Consider the following 23,173-nt stretch of genomic DNA (forward strand, 5'->3'; position numbering starts at 1 on the left):
AAATTAGCTCAGTTGTTGTGTGAACATTTATTGTGCCACATTGTGCATCAACATCTACCTTCAGGCAGGCTATACCACACCTTACACAGCCATAATTTTAACCAACCAATTGAAACCACCAACACACAGTGGTAAGGCAGTAAGACATCAGCCTGGTAATGGGGAAAATTGCAGCTGCAATGAAACCAAAGTGGGGACACTTTTTAAAGGCCCTGGCACCCCTTGGCAGTGTCATTGCTCTAAATTCTCATCCAGAGTGCTTGTCTGATAATCCCTTAACCCACACCTGAGGAAGCAGGATAAAGAGCTGTGGCCTGAGAATTGGAAAAAAAAAGGAGGGACAACAGCTTCCTTTGAGAGGGTGGCCACTCTGGGATACCAGGCATATTTGACAGAGTGTCTCTGTGTGCTCAGCAGAGACCTGTGTGCACACATAGGGCCAAGGGATAGCAGATAGGCCAAGGGACAGGGCAGAAACTGTCAGCCTCAGCTGTTAACCCCTAATGGTGGGGAATACATGTTCAAAAAGTTAATGTCATGTACAAACTTGGACGGATGAAATGAGATGCAACTGGTTTAAACTTGGAACACATTCTTTATCTGAAAATTTAAACATTAATAAAGTCTATAAAGCCCAAACTCAGGAATTTCAAGGCCTACAGAGAATTAAATACGAGGCAAGACAGATGTTCTTTATGTGTTCTATCATGTTATTTGAAACAAAACCATCCCAACAGGGTCCTTGTCTTCTTTCAACTCTGGATATAGAGCAATAAGTAATAAAATGATGTGATAGATAGCTGCTTTAGGGAATGTCTAGAGCAACATTTGTGATCCAAGTAGCATACATGACGTCAGTAGTAACCGGTGAACTCAGAGCTATAATGAGTCTGTTTTCCCTGGGATTTCAGCGCGGTATCTCAGGTTGCTAGGTGCTGTAAAGACATTTATGCAAGGCAGACAAGCCATAGCAGGTGGTCTAAATGATGTCATGTAAATGACTTAGCTGCAGCATTTGGTGTAAAACTAAATCTGTCAGACTGCTTACAAGTTTAACACCATTTTTGCCTGTCCGTTTTACTTTCTTGGACACTGGAGGATTTCTGTGTCATATTTAAATCCTAAAATATATATTGCATATTTTGTCAGACCCCTATTTAAAATTACAGAATGAATGTAGTTTGATGATTAAAGCTGTCGATGCCATCTATTAGTTGCCTTTCAGGACAAGACAATCAGGGTACATGGTTGCAGGATTTGACTGGGTCTGAAATCTTAATTATAAAATCTCAGAGTGAATATGTAGTTTGCCACCAAAATCTGAGTAGTCTCTGATCTTTTTTTGCTTTTTCGCTGAATAACAGCTTTGTCTTTGCACTAGTTTTCTTTTAGAGTTACCTATGATGTTTTTGTTTCCTAAAAAAAAAAATTAAAGGTTATGTAGAAATGTGCGAATATATGGTTAATACTGTATATTGTACTTCACTGAACAGCAGATAATGAGAGTGACAATCAGAGGTTACATCATCTATATCAATCACAAAAAATTGTGCAAGAACATCTTTCTAGACAACATGCATATTTTTCTTACTTAAACCAGAGAAGGCTTTTGTACAGAGCTGTCCAAAGCCAAGACTTCTGTTCTTGTTGTCCGCCTCGCTTTGTATGTATAAGTGTTTAGCGTTTCCTCAGCTGTTACAGCTCCTCCAGGCTACATCTAAATAGCACATTGGCTTTACTACGGAACGGTAAAATAAACCTTATTTCCAGAGGCACAGAGGAAATACTGACTGTGGAAATGTCTGAATAGAGGAATGTATTTCGTGAAAACGTGCCACTCTTTCACAACAGCTCTACAGCTTGGGCCTCGTTTCCTTATACTGGAAACAATGAGATTTCAAAGGAATATGGGAAAACAGTCAAACAGGAGATTTACAGAAGACCTCATTCCTCAACAGAAGACCTCAACCAGGGGCACAGAATAGAGTGTGAAAATTGTTCCCCCGTCTCTGTAAAGACATGAAGACTTCAATGAAACTGAAACAGTGACCAAAGCTATTGATGGGAATACCACAACTAAACTGCAATTGAATGTATCACAACTAACAGAGGATGAGTAAATGGAGGTTATACACTTATTCACTTTTATGTCATTAATTCCAAATCCCTGGCGAAGCTGTGGCCACTAGAAGTTTCTTCACCCTTAAGGTCCTACTGACACCCCCCCTCCGTTTACCTTTACGGCTTCATCGCTGAGCTGGAAAAGTTTTCTGGAACAAGTAAACCTGTCAGGCAGAAATATCAACCTCTGCTGTAAAAGTAGCAGTACCACTTTGTTGATGCAGCCTAATTGGGTGAGTTGGCTTTGGGACTCAATAATTTCGAAGTACTTTGATGTTTTTAGCTTGGTTTTTGTGTGTGTGAAGTGAGGAAGGTTAGGTATACTGGATTGGGCTCCATCAGTCCACCTGGTTACTCTCTGGGGACTAACGGACCACATCTGCACCCTATCAGACTGTAGAAGCCCATATTGAAGTACTTACAATGCCCTCAGGACAGAGACTGAGGGATATGGCCCCATTAAAATGTGTATACCATACCTTATGATACACATAAACTCTGTGCACCATGTTGGATCCTTTTTAGATTTTATTTATTAGGACCCATTTGCATTTAATGGTTGCAGTATTTATTTACTGAAAGCTTCGGCCAATTTATGGCTAAAGTAAGTTGATTTATGATTGGACTTTCACCTTGTACCTGCCTCTTATACCTGGCTTATAGTGCTTAAAGGCTCACTATTAACACTTACAGACGATATCTGAGGAAGAGAAGGAGCTTATGAGTCAGGGCTGTCATACCCAGCGTCACCTATGTTCCACTACAAATCAACTAGTGTTTTAAATGCAACAGCGGGAGCGAGATGAAAACTGTTACCTGCACACTTTCCTTTCCCTTATTATAATAGCCAACATATAAGCTCCCGGTAAAAGTGAAAGATGATCAAAAATAGTCCTGAGAAGAAACGGCCTTAGAAACGTGGAACCACCATCACAGCATGACAGATCCTACCTGGAAGGGAGGTGCAAAGATGCATCTGTCGCCCTTGTGGCTGGAAGGTGGAGGTGTGGATTCTATAAAGCTGGCGTGAAATTCCAGCATCACCCCAGGTACCGAGAGAGACACGAATCTACTGTATGAGCAAATGCGTGTGTGTGTGTGTGCATCCAGAAATCTGTGTGTTTAATGGAGACATTTTACAAAGGTTTTCTCACCTATAAGTTTGGGTTGCAGCAAAAACGAAGCAGGCGATCCACTTCATTCTGCTGGGGACTTCACTTGTTGCCAAGTTTCAGCATGGAGGAAATAAGACAGCCTCTGAGCTAACAGAGGAGTACTGTCTGAGACTGCTGTTGGTCGGCTCCCAGCAGTCCTCTCCTGACATCTCAGTTTCCATGTTCAGGCTGCTAGCATTCTAGTTGAATTATGGAATTCATTCCAACAGACCAAAAATATGTCTCACCCTTCCATGGTTTCCCTCATCTATCCACTCTGTAGACTCTATCCTTCCTTTCAACTTTTTCTCAATCCATTCTGAGTTTCCTCTTTTTTGACTGTATGTCATTACTCATCCAAGGCATTCTCCTCACACACAAATGTATAACATATATTGTACATTCAGTTTCCAAAGTAGATAAATTCTTAAATCAACAGTCCATTTTACATTTTTTCTATGATTACTGTGAAAAAGTAAATACTGACTGTATTTTTAATTTAAGTATTGTATATAAATGTTTGATTCAAAGACTTGTTGATGTAATTGCAGAAAAACTACAGGTGTAATTAATAACATTAATGTCCCATTTAGCTTTGCCCTAGTATTGTGCATATTATGGCTCACTGATACGACTCCCTGGGACACTTGGATGGAACTGGGCCATCATTGGTGTTATTAGTCCCACCTGAACCTTTCCTGCCGAAGAAGTCGAAAGGTCTTTAAAGTAATCATTTAACTTCAATATTTAAAAGGTCTATTGAACATTGATTGAAGGTTAATTATGTTAAAGATTATATCTGTATTAGCAATAGATTTAGAGTGTTAGTAAAGAAGGTAGTGGGCATGACTATGTACCCAGCAATTTCTTCTTTAAACCTGCAGTAACTGATTATCACTTTATAACACTGATATAGGGAAATTGTTAGCAAACAGTTGCTGATTTACACATCCAGCAGATACAGAGGCCTTTATAGGGAGACATGTTTGGAGACACTGGACGAATGTAAGTCCAATATTCACTCTCCTTTAAGATCTGTTTTTGGCCAGGCCGATATATTGGCCACTATTAGCCTATTGTAGATATATCAGTATCAGTTTTTATGTTGGGTAATAAGTAACAAGAACTTGCAGTACAGAAATGCCATATTAGGTGTAAGTTCATTTAGAAATAGTGTCTTTCATTTGTCTACTAGAGAGCACTGACAATTTCATTTTTTAACTGAGAAATCAAATTGTCAAAACAAAACATTTGAAAAACAAATGTAAGGGATCTCTATCAGGATTATTCGTACATTTATTAAATAAAATGTGTGTTTATTAAATAAAATAAGTTACAGCCATATATTATCTTATTTTTTTAACTCCTAAATGTTGATATCAGTATCAGCTTTAAAAAGCCAGTATCAGTTGGGCGATACTACGAACTAGCTCAATGCTCACTGAAAAGTAAGGGGCCTTTCTGTATAAAGTGTATAGCATGTATAACAGAAAAACCCAGCGTCACTAATCACATTCTGTGCAAGACAGAAAAATATACTCTAGATAAATACTTCAAGTAGCTGAGAAGGATATCTTTAAGTATTGAGTGACTGAACAGATCTGGCCTTGCATTGGTTCCTGGAGTAGAGATCGACAGCCCTGCTGATGGATTGAAATGTGGCGAATACTGAGGAGGAATTACTGGTTGAACAAAGCATCTATTGTTAAATTTTCCCTGCAGTTTGGGCAGAGTTTAGAGACTATGTTGCGGAGAAGACTGTGTTAGGGGTCTAATATTAAGTAGTAAGATGTTAGAAAGCTGGCAGCTGAATCCAGATAAAAAAGGAGAGGTAAATAATTGTGATAAATCAAAAATCTGCTTCCAGGACATACTACTTGTGTGTAATGTGAGACCCTTGGAGAAGGTGGACTGTTAGGGTAAGGAGGAAAATCTTCCCAGCAAGTAATTTGATTCTGTGCAGATTTGTTCTGTTTTTCCAGTCTTCAAGGTGGCCAAGGAGTGGCCCTACTTTTACCTACTTAATCTAGTGTAAAAACAGGCTTTGTTTATTCATCTTGTGAAATGGTAGTGGTAGTGCAACTCTTCATGTTGACATGCCTCACTTCAACAGCTATGACCAGAAACTGGGTTCAGAGATACAGTATATTTGACCCGGTAAAGGTGAAATTCACACAGACACAGAAACACACTGCTCCTCTCATTAGCTTCTTGTAATGTGTGAGACTTCAACTCTTTTCCTTTAAAGACCCAAGAGGAAAGGAGCAAATGGGAAAATCACATGTGTAAAATCCTCATAAATATCCAAGTCATTGGAAGTTAAACTCAATCATTCCCCAAACACGAACTGCAAAACAAGAACTGAATAAATAAACTCTTCACCATCCCCAGGGGGCACATGGTGTGAATGATTAACTGCCTTTCACACTGAGGAGTCAGACATAAAGAATATGTGGTGCTTATTAACTACTTTAATTTGTGTTTGATTGTCGCCTAGCTCACATATGAAAGCACTTTTCTCTCAAATCATGGAACAAGGTGTCTGTATTCTGAAGTTTATGGTAGACAATTCCCTCTTTCCCCATATCTGCCTGGGTCGTTTCACACTGCTGTAGACTGGCTCTAAACTTTGGGAAATTTTTTTTTTTTTTTTTCTGTGATCACAAAAATGGATTTATGGGAACATATACACTTGAGCACTAATACCTGACCTCTTTTTTTGAGTCTCCATTAAGCATGTTCTTTTTAACTGTGCTGTTAAAGCTGTCCTTCATACTCCAGCATCAGGAAGAGCCTGTAGGGAAGACTGATATCTCTTTGTCAGAGACATTTTATTGTACAGCCAATAGCTATGTATAGAAAAAGGAGTACAAGGGGAAATGATTTACAAATAAAAGTCCCTACCCCATTCACATGCACTGTGTTGGATTTGAACATGAAACTCTAACATTACCCTACAATTTCCTCTCATAGGACACAGAACCGATTCCTCTATTTACTGGTTTTTGTTATTTTTTCTCTTTTGTCTTTATTAGTGGGAAAAAAAACATCTCATTACAAGTCATAGCATTATTTATGAGACCTTGCAAAAACGACTTTTTTGCCCATTTTAAATGTCGATTCACAATTGGTGCAGTTTACTGAGAGATTGTTTCCAGTTGTTGCCCTTAAGGCAAAGGTATTTGTCTTAATAAGTGTGGTTAGAGAGAAAACATCATTGTATAGTAGACCATATGACTCTTACATCTCTCAAGGACATTAGTTCACCATTACTAATTCAAGTTATTGTGTTGCATGTAATATCTTTTCTTAAAATAAGACTTTGGAAACAGGAATATTACATCAAATCCATTACATACATCCTTATTTTAACAAAATACTGTATTTCTCTGTTCCTCTTCTCTCTCGCAACCTCCTCCCTCATCTCTCAGCTTAATTGGCAAGACGGCAGTAAAACCAGCACACAATCACAAACAAAAATCAAAGGCTCCCCTGTGGGTCTTGGACACTGGAGAGCTGGGTGAAGAACTATTTTCACAGCTGGAGAGTTAAAACTACGTGTGTCTGGAAGATTTCTATTGCAGCCACAAGCAATACTTCTTCCTATAGGGTGAGGTATAGCTGGTGACCTTCATTATGACAGCATTATAATAGCCTACTAGTAACGACAGCCAATTCTGTGAGATATTTAATATACAGTATATAATACATGTCTGATTTAAAAGATTTTGGTGTAACAGATAGTAAAAAAAAACATTAAAAAGGCATGTACCATGTTTACTTTTTAAATTTATTTTTTTCCCATACTTTGATAAAGTAGATACTACAAATAGATGTACATATACTGTATTATTACAGATTAGCATAATGTATAACATTACTGTAAATTCTTGTGTACAACACAATAGATAGTGAGTGTGTTTTTGTATTTTTGTAACCAGCGAACTGCACTGCAAATAGACATAAAGGAATCTGCTTTAAACTGTCATCAAAATTTAAAAAAGTATGATAAAGAAATCTAACGTCATTCTCATAGGAAAGCACTGTACTGTCCATGCAGATATGTATCCAGTGTAAAACAAGCCACACGTATTTTTTTAATAAACCTATTTTCTTCCCCTATGAAATTCAATGAATTGGCCTTGAAAAATATTTTACTATATTCCTGTTGTCTTTATTATTTGTTGTTAAAGCACAAAGTAACATGCCATGACAGCAACAACTTCTGGCCACTGTCTAAAGGGTATCAAAATCCTCTTGGGAGCCTTTTTTTCTTTCTTTCAATCTGCTACAGTTAAAAGAAAAAACTTTTTTTTCATTTTAAATGTCTGTTTCCTTTCTCTTCTTGTGCTTGGTTTATTTTTTTAATCCACATGTCACTTTTTCAAATAATACTCCACAAGCCGTGATCCACATAAATCCACGTGAGAAAGCATGTACTGTATGTTGCCGATGCAAGTGACTGTCTGTCAATGTTTACATTTAGATATAACACTGTCATCCCTCAATTGTGTCTTTTTCTCACAGAACATGTACATATGTGACCTTTGAGTCTGTACCTAAGTGGTTCTTGGCCAGGCACTTGTATGTGCCAGAGTCTGAGACTGTGGGCCTCTGGATGATAAGTGTGTCCTGTGGGTGGAGCAGCTCACTACTCATAGGCCGGCCCTGCTCTGCCGTTGACAGAACTGAATGATCAGGCAGCTCCCAGGTTATCTCTGGCTTGGGGATTCCAATGGCAGCACAGCTGAGCTGGATAGGTGTCCCGGTCACTGCCCTCACACTGGGAGGTGGCCCTGTTGTGATCCGTGGAGGGTAAGCAATGATAACAACAGGGACAGTGAGCACAGCCTCCCCAGCATCGTTCCTAGCTCTGCAGATGTAGTTCCCTCGATCTTGGAGCGTAGTATCCTGAACAACCAACGTACCATTCTCTAACAACTGGTAGCGCCCGAGGACTTGAGGCCGAGTAAGAGTGTGGCCACCAGGAATGGTCCAGTAGATTGTGGGTCTGGGACTACCATCAGATAGACAGTGAAGGAAGAGAGGTTCCCCAGACACACTGCGTATGATGCCCCTAGGCCTTGTCAGGATGTACGGCTTCTGTCCAACATCCAAAATTATTAGCTTTTCTATGTAGCCGATGAAATTCTTCGCACCACAGCGGTACTTCCCAGCATCCTCTTTGCGAGGATTGTAGATGATCAAAGTTCCATCGTTGCCTAGGTGGTGGCGAGAGCTAAGGTCAGCATCACCAGTAAACCGTGTTCCATTAGGCAAAATCCAGATGATCTCCGGCATCGGGTGTCCATCAGCAGAGCAGTTCAGAACTGTGGTTTTCCCAATCCGAGAAACAATACGTTCGTTGTAGGGGTTCTTGAAGATTGGCCTTTGGAACATACTGGTCACCTCCAGCTGCACCACCATTACCGCCTCTCCTCCATCATTCCTCGCCATGCATATAAACTCTGCTGTATCAGTTGGCCGCACGTTACGAATCTCTAACGTCCCATTATGGTGGACATTAATCCTGCTGCCAAAGTATGGTGCTGTCAGGAAGATGTTATCAGGCATAATCCAAGTGATACTAGGAGTTGGATGGCCCTCAGCCTTACAGTCTATTAACTTCCTGGAGTATTTAGCAGCTACATCTTTGATTACAGTCCTGTTCCGGTGGTAGCCATTGATCACTGGTGGATTCCCATCTATATCAAGCTTGTAGACTTTTCTACTTTCCCCAGCAGTGTTGCGAGCCATACAAACATACTCCCCAGCATCGATAGGCTTCACATTCCTGATATCCAGAGAACCATTTACATGCATTAGGTACCGTTCATTCGATGCTGCAATTACATCATTGGTGGGTAGCATCCACAGGATCTTGGGTTTGGGTTCCCCAAGTGGTTTGCAATCAAAGCGGATGTTCCCTCCAGGCCTCACCCTGGCATAGGTCTGGCTGGGTGGACGTATCCTTGGGGCAGCGTTCACCACAGTGATATGTATATGCATCTCATCCTTACCCACCTGGTTCTCAGCATAGCAAGTGTAGTCCCCTTCCTCTGACATACCAACCTGGAGAAACATGACATTGATGTAAAATTTTTGAATATGTTCTTATAATTTAAATGGGCGTTTATGGTCAATGCAATAGCATACCTGGTTTAGGTAAAGAGTTCCATTTTCAAATAGAGTGAAACGCCGTACTCGTCCTCCTCCACTGCTGGCGTCAGACTGCAGTGCGCTGTTGACCACTGTGCCATCCGGTAGACCCCAGGAGATCTCTGGCTTTGGTGCTCCTGAGGCTTTACAGTCGACCTTCAAGTCATAACCATAGGGTACCTGCTTCTTGCCATAGAGCTTAGCCTCTATTTTGGCTGGCTTCATTGACACAGTGACCCTCATGAGTTGGAGATCATCACCTATATTGCTTCGTGCCACACAAAGATAGTCTCCAGCATCTTTATCATTCACAATGTTAATGATAAGAGTACCATTATCCAAGACCTGGATTCTGCTGCCCATCCTGGAGAATAAAGTGACGGAAAATTAGAGTGAATAAGTATGAGTGGCATCAAAAAAAAGCATGATCAAATTCAGGTGGGCTCCATTTACTATAGTGTAGGATAAATAACACATACAATATAATACTGTCATTGCATTAGTTTAGAGAGTATGAGTACTGTACTGTACAAGTTGTCGCTGTTGATAACTCATACAATTTGTTTTGAACGTTTTTTAAAAAATATTACAAAACCACTATTTAGAGAATTTGGAAATCACTGTAATTCCTAAACCATGCTCTTAAAAAGCATTTATTGCATTAAAATAAAGGGCATGAAAAAAAACCTAAAAGAAAACACAAATCAGAAGACTGTGGTTACAAAGAAAATTTGAAATATTTAAAAAATAAACACTGTCAGCAGGAAGCTGAATTAACTACTTACAACAAACAAACGTACATTAATTCTCTTGAGGAGAGGCTTAATGTTGTATATTACCTGTAAACTAAGCCTCAGCCTTGGAAATGAACTGAGCACCAGCATTGCACTGCCATGTTCTCTTGAAAATAAAAATCTTTCTCCTTCTTTCGTCAGTCATTCTTTCTCTGATGTTAAATGCATGGAAGCAGGTTAAAGAAACTGTTTACAGATACAGTAGCATAAGGGGCACTATCTGTAAAATAATATTCCTATGTTCCTTTCATGTATATTTACTGGTGTTTTGACTAAAAAATGTACAGCCTGTTGTTTATATGTTGTTTTTTGCAAATGTCTTCAGTTGTTCTTTTATTCTGTTTTTTCTCTACTCAACAGAAAGCAATGGAGAAAATAGAGAGTATAGAATATTTATTGAGACTGTACTGAAGTTGACTGTTGCAAGTTGGGAAACTTCCAGTGTACATATGACTTGTCTTTTTACTTCAGTAAATATTACTTCACTTTGGCAAGGTTTGATCAACCTCATCACACTACAGATGCTGCTGCTTGAATTATGCCTGCAGTAGATGACCTTTATTAAATTGTACTTTGCAAATGGATGTAGCAATATGGAAATATTTGTCGTTTTAGCCCAGAATAACCATATAATCATAAGCATCCAGACTTTGAAGACACATTGCCATGAATTGGGCCCATTGAGAAGAAAACAATATACTGATTTGGATGAGGTGATAGCTTTTGTGCATCAGGAACAACAATGCAATGGACAGATGTAAGAATATCGCCGGTTACATCTTTCATTTCATTAAATTTACTAATTTGGCAGATGCTTTTATCCAAAGCGACTAACAAGTCAGGCATCTGGGGTTCAGCATCTTGCCTGAGGACACTTCGGCTCAAGGACAGGAGGAGCCATGGCTCGAACTGTCAACCCTGCAATCAGTGGACAACCTGCTCTACCACCTGAGCCATCTACGGGCAATTCAAATGGGATGTGGCCTTCCCTGTTTACAGGTGCCATCAGTGGTGTGGTTGATCCAGCCTTGCAAAGTGAAGCAATGTGTTTCCTTGACAACCCACTCAGCTGTTACTCAACAACATTTCTATTGTTCAAGTGAGCTTTTTTCAAATTTCAGATTTGCACATTTCTGGACATTAGGTACTTTGTGCATGAATGGAAACTTATTACTAACTACTAACTACAATACCCTCGGAAAATATTGAAGTAATTTTTTGCAAGGTCAGCACAGCCTTTAAACTGTTGAGAAAAGTTTTATCTGTTTTGTCCAAACTGTTTTTAATGTTTTTCTCAGCTTTTACTGCTTAAGGCATTTTTACCTGTGCCACTGGTCCACCACAGCTTTAGAGGGTAGCCTCCACACTATCCTCGGTTTGGGGTCACCTGTTGCTGAACAGTTTAGTCTCAACTGATCCCCAAAGGACAACTCTGTCATGCGCTCCGATGACTCCACTATTTGAGGTGCAGACTCCCGCCTCTCGATTGACAGAGTAACCACCCTTCGCTCTGAGCCAGTAGAGCTGGTAGCAATGCATTCATATTTCCCGCTGTCTGATGTAGTCACATCCTTGATGTGGAGCGTCCCGTTGACATACACTGATATTCTTGTGTCTCTGGCAGATCTGTTAGATTGTAACATTGTCCCATCATGGAGGACCCAGCGAATAGCAGGCTGAGGGCTGCCTTGGCCAGTGCAGGGTAGCCACAAGTTCTGGCTTACACCAGCTTTAAGATGCTGCCGTTTCTCCTCCATGATGCCTGGTGGAGCTGCCACCACCTGCAGTCGGACTGTAGCAATATCAGCTCCAGCTGGATTACTGGCGATGCATTTGTAATGACCTCTGTCATAAACAGACACATGCTCAATGAACAGAGTCCCTTCAGCAGATACTGATACTCCTCCCTTCTCTGCGTTTTGACCTCTGACTTGGGTTTGGTTAGCCAGGATCCAGGATATCATAGGTGTGGGTCGACCCTCTGCTTTACATTTCATCTCCACAGTATTTCCTGCATGAAATTTTAAGTCACGCATTTTTGGCTCCAGGATGCGTGAGGGGTAGGCCACCACAGAGAGGGTTACAAGAAGTTTATCTGATCCATGATCATTCTCAGCTAGACAGAGATACTGGCCACGATCCTTAATGTTGCTATTCTGGATGAGCAGTGTGCCATTGCTCAAAACCTCAAACTTGCCCATGCTCCCTTTAATGGTAATGGTGCTACCTGAAGGACAGAAAAAGACATTTTCTTCAAAGAAACATTCAACTAAAAAACATCCAAAAATAATTTAAATTACTCACAAAAATACAGACTCAAAACAAGTAAAAAAACATTACAAGTGGTACTACTTTAGTTAACATCTTTAAAATCACTTCATTATCTATTGTTTTTTTATTTACCTTACTGCCATTTGTATTGTTTTTGTTGAAAATTTTGATCATTTTGTTGTTTTCTCATTGTTTTTGTTTATTTTGTTTATGTTGTTACTATGCTAATAAAAATGCCATATGAACACACACAATAAAAACCACAAGTTCATCATCATAAAACAGACAAAAAGTCACATAATTGCTCTGAGACAGTGTCACAACTAAATATATTATTTCGGAACCCCTTTATCAACAAGATGGTGCTCTTTAAAATCTGAAAAATACAGTTGCCTCATTAACTCTCATTTACATACCATTACTGTTATTAGATATCCTAGATAGATATACAGATATACTATACAGTGCCGAAAAATAAAGAATGCAGTATTCGTGTGGCTTTTAAAATACATTAACTAAAACCTGAACCTTTTCTATATGTTTTTTCCTAATAATAACAAATAATTTAACTGTTTTTGTACCTGTGCTTGAAGAGAAGCGTTTCCAGGTTATATCTGGCTGGGGGTTTCCAACAGCCTCACATGGCAGGAAAGCATCTGAGTTGGACAAAACGGTAAAGCTGGCTGCATTGCCCCCAACTATCTTAGGTTTACTTATCATGACCTTTGTAGTGGGTTCAAAGCCAGCAATATTGGCACTTGTAGCTTCATTGCCAGTGACATGATTATAAACACTAGAGATGGCATTGTGTGTGCCTATGTTGTTGTATGGTACAGGGGTGTTGGTGTATCCTTGCTCAGCTGTAAGGATGGTCACTGTGTCAAAGTTAAGGCCTTTATCAGTACTGCCTCTGGCAGCACTGCTTTGCATAGTAGGTCTGATTCTCCTAATTGGTGGCCTGTGAGTGATGTGACCATCGTTCCTCTGTGTTGGTGGTCTGAAGTTGCTGTGGACTCTAGTCTGAACTGTTGTGTAAGATCGTTTTGTGGTAGCTGGCATCAGTGTGGTGGTAGGGTTATATGTTGAGGTGATGAAAGTTGTCTTGGTTGTAGTATGGGCTGGTAAAGTGCTAGATGTACTGCAAGCAAATTCCTCATACAAGCCAGTCTCCTCCTTTGCTGTTTGGTCAGTGGAAACAGCTACTGTGGTTCTCTCCTCTTTCCTAGATGGTGTGTACAGGTGCTTGTAGAGTGAAAAAGTCTGTTGAGGTGGTGGGGTTGTCTCTATTGTAACTTTTGTAGGTGGTGCCTCTGTAGTTGAAGCCTCAGTTGTGGTAGTAGGATGTACTTTAGTGATTCCAGGTTTCTTGAAGGTTTTTCTGCCCCTAAAGGGCCTCCTTCTCCGCCCTTGCCCTCCTGTTGTCCCACCAGGCCATTGTCTGATTACAAACCAATTATCAGGGAGTCCACCAGATCCAGATGATAAGGCTTCATCAGGATTTTTAATTGAAGGTGGTTTGACAGTAGGTGGGGAAGGTAGAGTCTGTGATTCTGGTGGTATTTCAGCAGTGCTGGAGGACCTGGAATAATAGGATGAACTGGTAGTAGTTGTATGTTGAAAGCTTGGTCCTAGTGTTGTGAACTCAAAATCTGCAGAAGATAAATCTTCATAGTCGTCAACTAATGTGCTGTCTCTACTCTCTGTCCATCTGGGTGGGGATAGTGTCTCAGGTGCAGTCAGTGAGTTTGAGGTGGTGGTGGGCATAGCAGCAGGAGTTGTGGTTAAGGTCACTGTTGTAGTTTGTGCTGTAGTTGAAGTTTTTGGGGTGATTAATGGCCTCCTTAGCCTGCCCAGTATCTTTTCCTTCTCTCTGCCTGCAAACAGTCTGTCCCATGGAATTCTTCCATAAATAACCTTAGAGGCTGCTGTAGTAGTAGTTGTGGTCAAGACAGATGGTTCTTTATTTGTTGTCAAAAATTGATTAATTGTAGGGTCCAACTCAGTGGCAACAGCAGAGGTTATGTAGCCACTGGAATCTTCTGGCTTTGATTTGGAATGGAGGAAAGGGGCATTTTGAGTAATGTAATAGTTTGTAGAGGAAGCTTCTGTTTTTTGTGTGGCAGCAGGTCTATCTGTTCTGTGTGTGGAGGAAGCTGTTGGTGTGACCACCTGCACATCAATGGGTGCTGTCCTCTTTTTGTCTTCATCACAGTCACAGTCTCAGGGGGAAAAAATGGGGGAGGAAAAAGATACATAAAATATGAGCTAAAGAAGCACAAATTGAGCAATCACGCAAAAATTTAACAATCTATTACAAAGTAATAAAAACAAGGCTGCTTACCTGTAGTCAGTTCAATCTGATATGGCACTGAGGCATTCCCTTCTTTCTTTACTGAGGGCTGTTTAAGTTTATTGATGAAGGACTGTATGTCAGTAATCTTGTTGGGTTTTATGATCCTCCTGCGGCCTTGGAAGATCCTCCTGCGGCCCCCTCTTCTGCGGTTCTTGTGTGGGATGATATGGATCTGCTGCTGGGAGATGATGGTGGATCCTGCAGACAAGCGTGGGGATTTGATTGTTTGAGTGGTGTGGAAGGTGATCTCGTCTTGCTGTCTCTCTGTAGTGGTAACGGCTGTGAATGTGGTCTGGCTTTCTGGGTGTGTGTGGATGACTAGCTCCACTGGGCCTGGGCCATCCCTCATTGGAGTAATGTTAGGGTCTGTGGTAAATGAAAGTGTCGCCCCTGTGGATGTATCTGGCTCTGCAGGTTGTTCTCCTGAGAACTGGAGCTTAGTTTCCTGTGAAGTGTCTGTCACAGTAAGTTGGAGAGTGACTGGGTACATGTTTGAAGGTGGCTTGTTGGTCCCTTCCAGGGCATAGAACTCAGTCTTCTCAAAAAAACTTGGATTGTCTGTGAATGTGGACCTGATCGGTGTAGAGTCTGACTGCATATATGATTCTGTTGTTGGTGTGTTTGTATTTTCTGTTATTTTACTTAAATCAATGTGGTTGCTAACTGTGGTTTCCATAACAACAGTTTGATGAGCCCCTGTTGTTGTTAAAATATGACCCTGACTTATCGGTGTCACGGTTGTTGTTATAGTCTGGCTGTCTTGCCTAAATGTTCCATTTTCTTGTGCATTATCTGTATTTGGTCTGACTATCTTTGACACAACGATGACATGGTCTTCATTATGATCCTCACCAGAGTCAGTTTCACCATCACCAGAAAGACCAAGGTGTGAATCTTCATATTTTACCCTCTCTTTCTCTGTGTCACCCTTTATTCTTGATCCATCTTGAGACTTTTTCATTAATTCAGCAAATTTCTGTGGGTCTACTTTCCTGGAAACTTTATCAAAGACCCTACCACTCCAGATGCGTCTGTTGCTGACTGGCCCCCTCCTTCTCTGTCCCAGTCTACCTCCAGAGCCTCCTCTGCCCTGTGACCTGATTCTGGGGTAAGGTCGATCTGAGGTAATGGTCCTGGATTCCTGACTAGTTCTTTCAGAGGGACTGGAAGAGGGGATTTCATTGAGGGGGGCTGTCTTTTCTGTCAATTTAGGGTCCACCTTGACCTCCATGTCCATCCCTGATCCCTCCCTGTCCAAAACTGCCACCTTTTCAGATTTTTCACCAGTCACTGTTACCCGAGACACAAGCAGGTCAACTCCCAGGTGATTAGCAACCAAACACCTATAAAACCCTTGATCTCTCGCTGTGAGCCCCTGAATCACCAGTGTTCCATTCTTATACACCTTTCTGTTCCCATGAGACTTGTCCAGTACCGAGTGATCAGGGAGGATCCACTGTACCGAAGCCTCAGGACGCCCTGAGGAGCTACAGTCAAATACCAGATTTTCACCCAGTGGCCTTGAGATTTGGACACCGTTGACCTCAGTTTCTTCCACATCAGGTGACAGAACTGTCACTCGAAACATGAGGATATCTGCATCCAGGTAGTTTGTGGCGATGCACCAGTAGAGGCCTGTGTCTGAGGCATCTGCACCCTGTAGAGTGAGCTTCCCCTCGGCAGTGATTATGATCCTCCTGTCGTCACTGGAGTAAGGGGCTCTGACCTTACTTCCATCGGGTAAAATCCATTCCAACAAAGGCTTTGGCTCACCATGGATTTGACAGCTCAATTGTGCTACACCACCTACGTTAAAAATGAAATAAATATATTATTACAGTAATTATTGCCTTCATATTTAAATAGATTAGACATTTTTACAACGCTCCCTTTGGCAAGAGAAACATTCAGACAGTTTTTCATGCATCAGTTAAGAATTAATGTCATATCAGCTATCAACTAGTCTATTAAGAATTAATCTCTAACTCCCACCTGTAAGTACAGTGTGCTCAGTCTTGGTTTGATTATCTCTCTTGATCATGGTCCAGGAATAGCGGTCCCTCTTAGGTGATGTTTTTTCCACACGTAGGTTGACCACAGACTGGTATTTAATGTGCAGAGTAGAAAAAGTGGTAGTAGTGCGGTCAAGCTGGAGGCTCACCTCTCCCTGCATCAACCATGCAGGGGAGGCCTTGATCTCGGCCTCAACGTTTGTGTAAATTCCTTCCTCTCCCTCTCTTGTTTTCAACTGACTGTACCTGTACACCATTTCAGGGACTCTGGCCAGCATTAAACCTCTCTCTAGTCTCATGGGAAAGTCACTGTAGGTAGCCAGGATCTGCCACAGCTGCTGGATGTGTTCATAGTCAATATTACACACCAAATACGTAGTTATGCCAGTGGTAAGCACAGTGACATTGTTTCCGTCCTCCTCCTCCAAGGTTTGTGTCAGGTTCTCAAAAGCAGAAGGCCTCTGGACAGTGCAGGATAGAGTGGCATCACTGTGAAACTGGTCAGTCAGGTTCATTTGTATGGAGCCTAATGGGGCAATAAAGTCCTTGGAGGTAACTGGAGTAAAGTCGCCCTCATCCAGACTGATGTTTTTCTGCTTTAGATGGGGTTGGATCCAGGGTTTGGTACAAGTGAAAGCATCATTGGGGAGAAAGGACAGAGGTCTGTTGTAGTACGGGGCAGGACTTTCACAAACAGGACACAGCTGTCCTCTCGGATATCTCCTGTCTCGCTTGCATTTCAGCACACCTGGAAACATTTGAATCAAGTGATGTAGCCTTAAGTTGGTTGCATGTAAGAAAAGAACATTTACAGTTTCCACATTATGGGCAGGCCAAAACAAAAACTGATCAATAAAACTTGTGAACCAGAAAAGATTATCATCACCATACAGAACTGTAATTTATGAGTTCACTTTTGCATTAGCCAAGTCATAAATAAAAGGTATAACTTTTGTTCTTCTGTATCTTTAGTGTTTTCTGTAGCCCTCATGATGAGAAGAATACATGATCTCTCCCTCCAGTGATGTTTCTGCAAAGATTTACATTTTTCCCTTAGATATACCTTTCTAACTTGGGATACTACCCTATGCACTATGAGAGAGAAAACGTACCACTTTAAAAGTCCGGGTAGGAAAACCTATTAAAGTACTAATGCAGTTAGCAACTTTACTAGATGTGTCTTATTAACAGAAGTGTGCTAGTAAATGTGGGTTCACAAAGGTTTATATTACTGTTTTTTGTATTTGTGTAAGGGAACATGTTATGATTAAGAGAGATATCTTCATTAGGAGAGGAGCGGTTCTCTCCCCTTGTGAACATCAAAACCTCACAGCTCTATAAAAGCTTTCAGGCTGTTTCAAAGCAAACACAAACTCCTCACCTGTGTTCCTATGTGCCCACACTGGGAACCACTTCATGCGGCAATCACATGTCCAGGGGTTACCATGGAGGAAGACGTTCTCTAACTGGCTGCAGCCTGAGAAAATATCTGCAGGCAGAGTGGTGAGGAGATTGTCTGACAGATGGATGTTTCTTACTGAGGACACCTTGAACACCAGGCTATGTCTCAGTGTGATGAATGTGTCTGGGTGGAGCTGTTGGAGGTGGTTACCCTCCAGGTGGACCAGCTGCAGGTTGGTTAGACCATAGAAAGCCTCTGGGCTGATGAACTCAATGTGGTTGTGGTCCATGTGGAGTCTCAGCAAACTATTCAGGCCTTTGAATGTCTCTTTGTTGATTTTTTTTACTTTATTATAGGACATCTTCAGCACCTGTGAGAACAGTGTTGAGAAGGTGCAGATGTTTTTTAAAACAATGTTGACTTAAGACTATTATGTTAACAAACAACAGCACATTATTTACACATACCACAAATGTCAAAACAGCAGTATAATTAACTAGTCTGGAAAAGTTGCAACTAAGCAGTTACTGGAGAGCATCAAATAAATTTAATTGGAATTTAATGCAATCCACTATAAAACTGCTACAATAATGCTCTCTTTGTCAAGTTATTTGAACATCAAAAATCAGTCAAAACAACCTGCAGATATCAACACCAAGAACCAATCTGCTAATGCAGGAATGAAATCAACATTGTCATCATATACAATTATTGAACTAATCTGTAGGGTACTGACAGGCTTTTCACCCTCCTATATGCTTTTGTTATGAGGGATGACAATTTATAAGACTTTATCGATACCAGTGCCAATGCGTAGAAAGATGTTTTACCATATTGCTGGTGCTTCCACCCTTACTTGAAATTACCATTTACAACTAGCACTGTCGTCCTCTTTATTTGTGAAATGAAGCCATGCTTTGGAATGTTTTCCAGCAGTGTAGATGCATGAGTTTGATGGTATTGTTTGGCAATGCTCAACTGTCAGAAAAACATGCCAGCATCGATAAAAGGACTTGATAAGCTTGGAGGCATACGATTCAGATGATTTGGACAATTTGGAACAGGTTCACAATTCTCATCCCTATTTGGTATTCTAGTCCGACGAACTTGTACTCCAATTTTACAGGACACGTCTGTAATCTGTTCACAAGAGACTGACAAACACATGATTTTACCTGTAAGGACTTGAGGCCTTGGAAAGCTCTGTCTTCAATACTGTGTATAGTGTTGCTATGCAGCATCAACAGCTCTAAGTTCTCAAGTCCTGAGAGATCATTTTCTGTCAAGACAGTTATACTGTTGTACCTAAAAGCAGAGGAATGAGAAAGACTTCAGCTTATCAGCTCAAAAGTACCACATGTTATTTATGAAAGTTAATGAGCAATGAAAACAGTCTCATTAAAGGTCCTGCACAAACACACTGGTGTTTTCAATTATTCTTCTAGATTAGACTTCGGCTCATGTTGAAGATGGGTGGGCTGTGCTGGTAAATGACTGATAATATCTTCATAATGCATGTTTTTACAGGAAAAATTAAGAAGTTTAAGTTGTCACACCCTAACAGGTCAAAAAAAATAATTTGGAAGATGTCCGTTAAGCACAGTCTCTACATGCCAATCCAGTAATGAGAAGAGGTCTAATCAGACAACTAAGTGCAAACATCTGTGTACGTGAATCATAGGTGTGTAGGGCTTTGGTACGGACATAATGGGTAATCAGCATAGGGCTTAATACTTGTTACTCAATCCAGGTACTGCAAGCAGTTTTCCCTTTAATCATCATTCCCTTTGAGTACTAAATAAGAAAATCTTCATTTTTTTTTCTTTTGACTACGGATGAGACAAAGTTCAAGATGCAACGATTAGTTGATGAATAAATTAGTCGATCGACACGAAATTGATCTGCAACTATTTTGATGCTCGATTAATCATTTCAGTCATTTTCAAGCAAAGATGCAGAGAATTCTGTTGTTTTAGCTTCTCAAATGTGAGGATTTGCTGCTTTTCTTTGTCATAAATTACAGTAACTGCAGTATCTTTGGGTTGTTTATTGTTATCACTCTAAGCAACTGTAAAAGGCATTTTTTCACTGTTTTTTAATTTAAGTGATTAATAGAGAAAATAATCGGCAGATTAATCCCTGATGAAAATAATATCTGCAGCCCTAGACAAAATCTAAGATTAGTAATTTCCATCTACTATCTATAACAGAATATTAATGAAAAATGCCTTGTAGTTTCTTTGTTCGTCACTGTCATTAATCCGATGTTCTCTTACTACATCATACAATTGTGGAATTGACACAGTGTGTGGAGGAAAGAGTACAGCAGAACACATATTGTCTCATTGTATGACACAGAAGGCCCAACTGATTTTTTTCCAACATCCAACAGAATTTTGTTTCGAACTATTGGAGCTACTTCAGTTAAAGGCCCCGCACTCCCGCTCGGGTGTTATTTTTGGTGTTGCTCTGGCTGAGTAGACCTCTCCTTGGGTTTAACTTGAGAGGAACTACACTGGGAGTTCCATGGGGTCACCACAGTTAAAGTATGGATAAAAATGGTAAAGGTCTAACAGGTACAACAAAACTGACCGGAGACGGGAATAAGACACAGACCCACAGTGTCCTGGAGGTGGAAGGTTTTAATTGCAGACATTTAGAAATATCACAGCAGGAACAACACAGGTGTTACTAATAACATTAATGATGGCTCAGTTCCATTAAATGTCAAGGTAAGCCATGCCAGTGAGTCATCGTGTACAACACCAGAACCTTAGCCTTGGCTCACCAAAATTGAATGCAGCCATTATGTCTGTTATTAATTACACTGTGCTTTTACTGCTATGACAATGCCTGTCAATCTCTGTGAAGAACTTTGTATTGTGGCGTAATCAGGCGAAATCAACGAAAACACCGGCGGGAATTTAACATAGCAGTACAGTATTGTACATGAAAAGGGTGTTGACAAAATGTTTTACCTCATTTGTCATTAGGCAAGGTAGAGGTAAGGTATTTTAAAATGTCTGGCTTGAGAGCAGCCCTGGAGAGTGTCAGAATATATTTTCTTTGTGTTCCATATAGTGCCCGTGTGCGCGTTCACTCCTTGGAGTGAGACACAAAACTTGTCGGGTAACTACAACGCTGATTTTAGGCTACTAAGACCAGACGCTGGCTAGTGGCTACGGCGGGAGTCGGGCTCTTCCTTGGCGAGGGAAGGCTGCCAGAGAGGCGACTTAGCTGCACCGCGAAGCCACGACTGAGGAGCTAGCTGCTAGTTGTAAAATTTGCGTTCACGCTGTAGTTAAAACGCGCGCATGTTAGCTAGTTGAAATAGCTACTAGCTATAGCTGACCTTGGCTAGCATTTCCCAGTTACCCGTTTTACCCTCAAGGTTAGCATTTTAACCTACCACAGTCACAGATATACGGTAGAAAGTTACGCTATCCACTGTAATGTTCAATTAACGATCATTTCTTCCAACTGAGTTTTTATTTCAGTGTTGACCATTTACTTATTTTACTAGCAGTCATGGTATGCAGCAGTTTAAACTGCGGAAAGGCAGTAGCCAACATGTGTTTCTTTATAATGTTATTGCTGCTTATACAGGCTGTGGCTTTAATCAATCAATCAAATTATTCCCCCTCCGGAGTATCTGCAGTTCTCCAGTCTGCAAAAAAAGCTGGAAAGCAAGCGAAGGCTCACCCGAGGTTAATTCTTTCCACAGCTGGCTGGATGTGGTTCGGTATTGCGGTCAGGTATCTGAAGGTGCAGTGCACTTCGGTGGGGACATAACAGGCGCATGATTTAGGGCAGCCACCGCTCGTCGGCAGCACAGCAGCCAGGAACAACAGAGCCTTCAGCAGCCACCTCCGCAGGTATGAAGCGCTGCGGGCACACACACTCATTGTGCACCGGGATGGGGCTTCGGCTGCACGGGCAAGGGGGGCTACACTTTGCCCTGAACCATTAATGAAACCCACCTGGAGAAAGAGGTAGAGCGTGTCGTGGCATTACTTCAGTTAGGAATAATCATAGAAAGATAGATAGATTGATGATAGATAAAATAAACTAATGAAAAGGATTAATCAGAGAAACATCGGATGAAGATAATGTTAGTCCAACATTCTCTTTACAACCCAAATTGATATTTTCATCAAGCAGTTTTTTCCTTTGCAAGTTGTACTCCTAATTATTTTTGTCAATCTATATATTTATTAATCATTATTTATAAAGGGGAAAATTGGGATAATAGCACTCTTCCTGTTATTAGGAGAATTAAGCAGAGAAAATATTACATGTAAAATCTTATGTGAAGATGATACAAATGGACCTATATAAAACTATAATAACTTGTACATAACTGCATTTTAAGACTGAAAAAATAAGCATTGAATAAATTTTCCCTCACCGCACTTAAACAGCTGTAAAAAACAGAACTGCTGCACTTGTAGGAATGTAAAAAAAATCCGATGAAAGAGTAAAAGGTCCTCATTCAGTTTCAGTAGTTCTCAAGTTTGATTCCTCAGATGAGTCCACTGTGTCTGAGTCGCAGAGGGACGGGAGTCATTTCTATGTGAGCGCCTGTAGTGGAGCGCTCACTTTGGTCTCCCCCGCCCCCCTGTAATCTGCTGTAATGTAATCCCACAGTAACTGCAACTACGAAATACTCAGGGAAAGTGGTCTGCTTGAAATACCACGAATCTGATAGACTGCTAAACCTCAACAAAAACCTTCTTCAACTTGAATTATTGGGGACAAAAGTGGAGTTCTTAATTGCTGCCAAACCAATAATATTTGATTTATGTGATTAACTAGGTCACAAAATTGTTTTTCACAGAAGGACAGCCCAGATGTAGAATGCTTCCCTGATGTGAGCCATTAGATATGGCTCCCAAATAATTTTAAGA

General features: G+C 40.8%; 2 protein-coding genes across 4 annotated transcripts in view; one reads left to right on the forward strand and one right to left on the reverse strand.

Annotated features, from left to right (window-relative positions):
- Positions 1-6,417: 6,417 nt before the first annotated feature.
- On the reverse strand, positions 6,418-22,177 carry igsf10 (immunoglobulin superfamily, member 10). Of its 2 annotated transcripts, XM_040131118.1 has the most exons (10): positions 21,969-22,039; positions 19,442-19,571; positions 18,477-18,636; positions 18,246-18,353; positions 16,845-17,612; positions 14,841-16,658; positions 13,081-14,718; positions 11,552-12,455; positions 9,432-9,798; positions 6,418-9,347 (listed from the first exon to the last, which is right to left on the reverse strand). In XM_040131118.1, exons 2-10 carry the CDS (start codon positions 19,505-19,507, stop codon positions 7,797-7,799), a joined length of 7,380 nt encoding a protein of 2,459 aa, XP_039987052.1. In that variant the 5' UTR covers positions 19,508-19,571; positions 21,969-22,039; the 3' UTR covers positions 6,418-7,796. The 2 variants fall into 2 exon arrangements, with proteins under 2 accessions (XP_039987052.1, XP_039987053.1); XM_040131119.1 differs by having other exon boundaries at positions 18,246-18,636; positions 21,969-22,177.
- The window catches only part of aadac (arylacetamide deacetylase), a 34,508-nt gene continuing 32,372 nt past the window's right edge, over positions 21,038-23,173 (forward strand). Inside the window, exons 1-2 of one of the 2 annotated variants that reach the window (XM_040131121.1) lie at positions 21,038-21,270; positions 21,991-22,141. The gene's annotated coding sequence lies outside the window, so the exon portion shown is untranslated. Of the gene's footprint in view, positions 21,271-21,371; positions 21,658-21,990; positions 22,142-23,173 lie in introns of those variants that run through there. The other variant, XM_040131122.1, reaches the window with a different exon arrangement.

The sequence above is a fragment of the Xiphias gladius genome, chromosome 7, assembly GCF_016859285.1.
Source record: "Xiphias gladius isolate SHS-SW01 ecotype Sanya breed wild chromosome 7, ASM1685928v1, whole genome shotgun sequence".
In the NCBI taxonomy this organism is placed as follows: Eukaryota; Metazoa; Chordata; class Actinopteri; order Istiophoriformes; family Xiphiidae; genus Xiphias; species Xiphias gladius.